Source organism: Watersipora subatra, chromosome 11 (assembly GCF_963576615.1).
Source record: "Watersipora subatra chromosome 11, tzWatSuba1.1, whole genome shotgun sequence".
NCBI classification, from domain to species: domain Eukaryota; kingdom Metazoa; phylum Bryozoa; class Gymnolaemata; order Cheilostomatida; family Watersiporidae; genus Watersipora; species Watersipora subatra.
The window spans coordinates 13,450,254-13,457,839 of record NC_088718.1 but is presented as its reverse complement, the minus strand read 5'-3'; the positions used below and the strand labels follow the sequence as shown (position 1 = coordinate 13,457,839).

Sequence of the window (7,586 nt, the reverse complement as noted above, 5' to 3'; positions counted from 1 at the left end):
ACAATTTTTTTAGTAGATTGTTAAACGTTTGTACCACAATATTGGTGAACAATCTGACATCCAAATAGCTTTAGCTTGAGGCTGGCCTTATGTATTCAACTGGTTCATTAGAAGTAATTGCTTGAAACATACGTAACCATTTACACACTACACCTTTCATTTTTCATTTGATACTTTTTATCTCTTGAAACATTTGGTTTACCTTGAAGATTTTTTATCATTTTTTGTAAAACAGACATCAGTTGGTGACCCTTGGGCTGCTTTGTACATCATCATCCGCTATAAGGACTGCGTGCGGGGGCAGTAATGTCGAGTGATACTGAGGGTGGTAGTTCGCGGGCGCCATCTCCTGATGGCTCGCTGTCGGATAAGTTAGATGATGATCTAGGTTCTGCACACACTCATTTAGTTACTGCGCAAGCGAATAGTACTAACGATGTTGGTAATCCTGAAAACAGTCCTTTTGAACCTAGAAGGTCAGAGAGATCTCGTAACCTTTCTCTCATAGGTAAAGAAAGTAGAGCTTTAGAGTTGAAAACATTTTTAGTCAAGTCCATAAGTACTCAGTTGGTCGAGTATACTAAGTTGATATCAGATATTGAATCTTTTGATTTACACCAGTTAGAAGAATGTAGTTCTACCTTCCAACAAGGTTTTGATCATATCTGTACAGCGTACAAGGAAATGTGTGTTTTATGTGCTAATAAACCAGATAAGAGTGTAGAAAGTATGTTTAGCGATCTATCGAATGAGTTTGAGACTATCAAGGAGTCTATGACAGAAAGAGTGGCAGCCCTACAGATTCAGGACGAAGAAGAAGAAAGAGAGCTCAAAGAAGCTGAATCTGTACTGCAGAAAGCGAAGGAGCAGTTTGCAAAAGAGATGCAAATCTATGAAGAACTCAAAAGACAAAGGCAAAGTCGAAGAAATCCCACACCGAAAGAAGCAACTCCTGTCACACCACAAGACGTAATTGTTATTACTGAGAATGACACACCTCGGCCATTACCCCCACTTGCCAGTACAGAAAAAGTAGAGCGCTCTGCAACGCCCGCCTCAGATGGATTAGATGCAGTGCGTCAGCTTGCAGAAAGTCTTGTTTCAACAATGAATAAAGCCACTGCAAAAAGAACATCAGTAGAACCTTCTCTTTTTACAGGAGATTTGCTAGATTTTACTGACTGGCAAGTAGATCTAGATGCTTATTTAGAGGCTGAAAACATCAATGGGAAGGAACGTCTCAGACACCTAAAAAGGTTCGTTGGAGGAGAAGCCAAGAAGTGCATCAATGGACACTTTGTGACCAATACTAACGAAGCATATCTAGATGCAAGAGCTATGCTTAAAGAGAGATATGGCAACAAGCAAAGTATTGTTCGCACTTTTCGCAACAAGCTTGCTGCTTGGCCGAGAATACATCCCAAAGATGGGAAAGCACTCCGAGAATTTGGAGATTTTCTATCACACATTAGGAGTGGAATGCAATCAACACCAGGGCTCGCTATACTAAATGATTGTCAAGAAAATGAAAAGCTGAGTGATAAGTTGCCAGACTGGCTTAAAAACCGATGGGCCAGAGTAGTAGCCAAAGCAGTCAAGGAAGACTCCTATCCAAGCTTTAGTGAGTTTACGAGCTTTATACAAGACGAAGCCGACGTCATGCTACTACCAATATCGCTGCAAGCATCAAACCCCCAAAGCAAAACTGTTAAACAGCAAGTTCGAACCAGAACTTTCAAGGCGAGCACCATAGAAATCAAAGTTCTGTGTCTGTTTTGTAAAAAAGATTCTCATGCTACTACACAGTGCTTTAAGTTAGAAGCTCTGCCCTATGCAGATAAAACCAAATTTGTGTTCGATAATCGTTTGTGCTTCAGCTGCCTGCGAGCTGATGGTCATCGATCAAAGGACTGCCCAAACAAGGCCACGTGTAAAAGGTGTAGTAAGTCTCACCCAACAGCAATGCATACATTTGAGAATATAGGATGGACTAGGAAGGACCATCCTGAAGAAAGGATTGCTAAACCACGTGACAACAGCACCAAAATGGATACTAAAATAAGTGCAGAGGCAAGTCAAGCTGAAGCCCGCAAGGAAGTGAGGTGCAATACGGTTAGAACCACCAATGATGGCGTGGCTTGCATGGCAATCCCTGTTTACGTCAGCGCAGAAAATGGCAAAGAAAAACTTGTGTACGCTCTCCTTGATACACAGTCAGACGCATGTTTCATATCAAAAGAAACAGCTGAATTTATTGAACCAAGAGGTAGACCAGAGCAAATCACTATGAGCACGCTCAATGGATGCTCTACGCAAACAACAAGTAAATATGTTAATATCAAACTGAGAGGATTCTCAACCAATGAAGTTACATCCATAAATGCTTATGAGCAAGATGCTATCACATGCAACAGAGAACAGATACCAACTGCAGCAAAGGCAGATGCAACGGGCCATCTGCAGGATATCGCCGAAAAGTTACCTCCGTTACTTGACATACCGGTAGGTCTCTTGATTGGTACTGATTGTCCACAAGCCCTGACTCCGCTTGACTCAGTACCTGGAACAGCAGGAAAAATGTTTGCTATGCGAACAATGTTTGGATGGACTCTGTGTGGAGGCAAACCTCAGAATGGAACCAGATCTATACACAAGACAGATACTAAGGACAAAGAGATTCTGAACATACTTGACCAAGAATTCAAAGACACTGAATCTGGTAAGGTATCACAGAATGATCTACAGTTTGTGAAAATATTGGAAAATGGAACTACTCAGACCCCTGATGGAAATTATGTTCTGCCACTCCCGTTCAAATACATGCCAACTCTCCCAAATAACAAAGTACAAGCACAAAAACGCTTAGATCAGCTAATAAGAAAGCTCAAAGCAGACGAGTCTTACAAAGCAGAGTATTTCAAGTTTATGCAAACCTTAATCACAACAGGACATGCAGAAGAAGTGACAAACACATCCCCGACAGATAAGTGCTGGTATATACCTCACTTCGGAATACGGCACCCAAAGAAAAAGAAGCTACGAGTAGTCTTCGATGCGAGCGCCAAGTATAACGGCATCGCTCTGAATGATGCGCTCCTTCAAGGCCCCGACCACATTAATAGTTTAGTGGGTATACTATGTCGATTTCGGCTAGAAAAGATTGCTATCTGCTGTGACATTCAGCAGATGTTTCATAACTTCTATGTCCAGCCAGAACACAGAGACTACTTAAGGTTTTTGTGGGTAAACGAAGACTTGTCTACTTGCAAGGAATACCGAATGACTGTTCATCTTTTCGGTGCTACCTCATCACCTGGAGTAGCCACGTTTGGTCTAAGAAAGCTCGCCAATGACCATCGCAGCATATCTGACAAAGCAGCAAATTTTCTCATCCATGATTTTTATGTGGATGATGGGGTGACAAGTATTGCCAATCAACGTGAAGCTATTCAATTGATTGACAGCGCAAGGAAGATATGTTCAAAAGGCAACATCAGGCTTCACAAGTTTGCTAGCAATGATCGACACGTTCTTGCCACAGTTCCGGAGACCGAAAGGTGTGAGACAATTCAAAAGCTTGATTTGCTGCAAGACCACCTACCAAATGAACGAACTTTAGGCCTAGAGTGGTGTATTGACACCGATCGTTTCCAGTTCATCAACAACATTAAAGAAAAGCCAACAACTAAGCGTGGTTTGTTGTCAACCGTAGCCCAAGTGTACGACCCTCTTGGGCTCCTTGCTCCTTTTATTTTGAAGGGCAAACAGCTATTACAAGCATGCACATCGTCAAAAGAACCATGGGACCAACCAATCAGTTGTGACTTGCTTGATGATTGGAATGCTTGGGTATTCGAACTGCAAAAGTTAGAAACAGTAAAAGTACCGAGATGTATCAAGCCACCATGTATGGTAAGCCCACGATATGAACTTCATCACTTCAGTGATGCAAGCCTTAAAGGATATGCAGCTTGCACATACTTAAGATTAATAAATCCAAATGGAACCATGAGCTGCGCATTGCTAATTGGAAAGTCAAGAGTCAGCCCATTGAAACCAATCACAGTTCCTAGACTTGAACTCCAAGCAGCAGTTATGGCCACACGCCTGGGCACTATGGTAAAAAAGGAGCTGAAAGTCCATGTAGACAGTGAACACTATTGGACAGACTCCAAGATAGTTCTGGGCTACATTGCCAATGATACCAAACAATTCCGCATGTACGTCGCCAATAGAGTTCAAGAAATCAAAGATGCGAGCTCTCAAGAACAGTGGAATTATGTGGCCACTACGGATAATCCTGCAGATATTGCCTCTAGGGGTGCGAATATAGACCAACTGTTGCAGTCAACATGGTTTGGTGGACCTTTATTTCTGAGACAAGCCAACCTTGAAAGCTACATAGACAAACACAAGATCAAAGGTGATCATATAGAGAATGATCCAGAACTTAAGACCGTCAAAGCTATGGCCACATCAACTATACCCAAAATCCAGATGTCTTCTAGATTTGAAAAGTTTAGCCAGTGGAAGGATCTGACTCGAAGCATTGCGGCGCTTAGCATGCTACCTAAAAGAGCTGATAATAAAGACAAAAAAGTAACTCTTGCAGACTTATCTAAAGCCGAAACAAGAGTAATCAAGGTTCTTCAAACTGAACATTATGCTGATGAAATTTCTCAAATAAAATGCCAAAGAAGAGTGGGAAAGAAAAGTTCCATCTTCAAACTCAACCCACTGTTAGATGGATCTGGAATACTTCGTGTTGGTGGAAGACTTGATAGGGCTACTACATTAGAAGAAGTCGAAAGGCGCCCAGCAATTATTCCGAAAGACACGCACATAGCCAAATTGTTGGTACAACACTTTCATGAAAAAATACATCATCTTGGTAGACAAAGTACCTTAGCAGCAGTCAGATCTGGAGGCTTCTGGATACTCAACGCTTCCAATGTAGTCAAAAATCTCATCAGCTCTTGTGTTATATGTTCCAGACTCAGAAAGCAACCTGAACAGCAACAGATGGGCCAGTTACCTCCGGAACGAATAGAGCAAACTCCACCATTTACTCATGTAGGCATGGATGTATTTGGTCATTTTATGGTGAAGGACAGGAGATCAGAGCTCAAACGGTGGGGACTGTTGTTCACGTGCTTATACTCCCGAGCCATTCATATCGAACTGTTAGAAGAATTGACCACGGATGCATTTATCAACGCATTGAGATGTTTTGTGGCCATCAGAGGACCTGTTTTGACGCTATTTAGTGATCAAGGCACTAACTTCATGGGTGCACAGAATGAGTTTCAAAGGCAAATCGATGTGACTACAGATGAAGATGTAAGAAACTACCTCATCGCAAATAAAATAGAATTTCGAATGAGCAGTCCAGATGCGAGTCACCAAGGAGGTGTATGGGAGCGAATGATCAGGTCTGTACGAGCTGTGTTAAATGGCATGGCTGCTAAGTATAAGGGAAGGCTTGGAACTCAAACCCTGAGAACTGCTTTTTACGAAGCGGCAAGTATATTAAACCATAGACCTCTCACAACAACCAACATCAGCAGCGCTGATGAAGATATAATCACTCCCAACCATTTGTTGACCATGAAAAGCACCCAGCTTGCAGCTCCACCACCAGGAAAGTTTCAGAATGACGAGCTCTATAGGCGGACACAATGGAAAATAGCTCAGCAATTTGCTCAGGAGTTTTGGGTCGCCTGGAAAGCCGACTACATGCGGCATCTAACCCTGAGACAAAAGTGGTTAAGTAGTAAAGAAAGTGTCAAGGTGGGAGATGTTGTGCTTCTAAAAGAAGACAATCAGCCTAGGAACACCTGGAGATGGGGAGTTATTGAAGACGCCATAAAAGGTGAGGACGGTCTTGTACGCAATGTGATCCTGCGGCTTGCCAACAGGCACTTGGACAGAATGGGCAGACCACTGGCACCTGCGACAATGCTAAAACGACCTATTCAGAAGATAGTCGTGATCGCCAAAGCGTAAATGTGGCTTTGGACGTTATAGTAGATTTAGTGTAGCTTAATCAAATAGCATGATTATTATATGTAGAGTATTTTAGCAATCATATATTCAATAAATCAAAACTTTAAAGAGCATTGGGACCATATTATTTTAGTAAATTTGATAAATTTAGATGGGAGTGTGAAGAGCCTAGTAAGCATTGCCTCACATTCCTATAACTGCTTTGGTCATTAGTTTTTGCGCACTCTGGTCACCCTCAGTGGTGATTCATGGACAGCCAGCCTGTCCTCTGCACCGGTTGCCTTGGGTGGTCTAATGATGATGACCAATGATAGCGCTGCTTTTGGGTCACCAAATTTTGTTTGTTGCCGCTCTTTTTCTTTGTCTTGTTTTTAGTTTAGTTTTAGAGTCTAAGCAGATAAGACTTACCTGACATATTTACAGCTATTTTTCACAAATAGCGAATAGACTAAAGAATGTGACGCTAGTATGCTAGTAATGTGATTACGGAGGCACAAGGTTAGTGAAATAGATGTTATACATAATATGTCATTTTTCTTGCTATTCTGTACTATTTGTCAGTTTTCTTGCATGTTATATGTTTCTACATAATGCTTTATACATTTTATGCTTTTTACTTTGTGTAGTAATATTCCACTAATTAGAATGCTTTTATCCATTGTATAGGTTTCACGATCTACATATCTAAAATAGACCAGTGAGCTATAACTCCAAACTTATCACGCTAGTATCTAGCAAAACTCTACAAATGGTACACTGATTGCAGTCTGCCATGAATATAAATGTTGGGTCTTAGGTGTTATGCAAACAGCATCAAAAAATAGGTCTATGTTCACTTTGTTCCTTTGTTCACTTTGCCTAGTCCAAGCCATATTTTTAAGTAGGAAGCCATGGAGAGTGGAGCAACTACCAGCACTGGAAATGATTCAAAGGTAAATTTTACTTAAATTGTTTTCAAGGGTGGTTGTGAGAGGTACCTAGATATGAAGAGCAAGGAATCTTGCGGATTTTTTCGAGATATGCATACAAATAATAGTTATTCCAAAATGTTTTCCTAAAGTTCATTGCTGGCACTAATATTTGAAAAGTTGCTTTGCACAAAGAGGTGCCAACCGCAAAGTAGACAAAGTGTTTCACATTTCATGAAGTTTTTCATGACCATGGCAGGTAGACATGGGCTAGTAAATGAGTATGGTGATGACTGCCATACTAGAACCTACTGCTGTACTAAGGGTATTTGATTTTCCGCGAAAATATTTACAACCGACTCAACCAAAGCATAGACGACTGTTATGCCGACCGACACTATCTAAATCATCTCCACCAGACCGCAATGAGCCAGTCCTGGACCCTTCACTTTGCTATGAAGAGCCAACAGCCGCCAAGCAATCTGAAGAGATCATTCCCGACCCTCTACATAAGCGTACCTCATACCTTGGAATAGGGAATTAAATTTTTCAAACATTTCGCGAGGCCAAATATTTACCTCTGTACAAGCTTAGACAAGAGCATATAGAAAGACTGTCCTCAAAGATTCGGGCCAAGGGAGGTTTCAACAATAATCCAGATGTCCGTAGCTT

The 7,586-nt window shown here is 41.5% G+C and overlaps 1 protein-coding gene across 1 annotated transcript; it reads left to right on the top strand.

Annotated features, from left to right (window-relative positions):
• Positions 1 to 306: 306 nt before the first annotated feature.
• Positions 307 to 6,006, top strand: LOC137407822 (uncharacterized). The gene has a single exon (XM_068094202.1). The coding sequence runs from the start codon at positions 307 to 309 to the stop codon at positions 6,004 to 6,006; it is 5,700 nt and encodes a 1,899-aa protein (XP_067950303.1).
• The last annotated feature ends 1,580 nt before the right edge of the window (positions 6,007 to 7,586 follow it).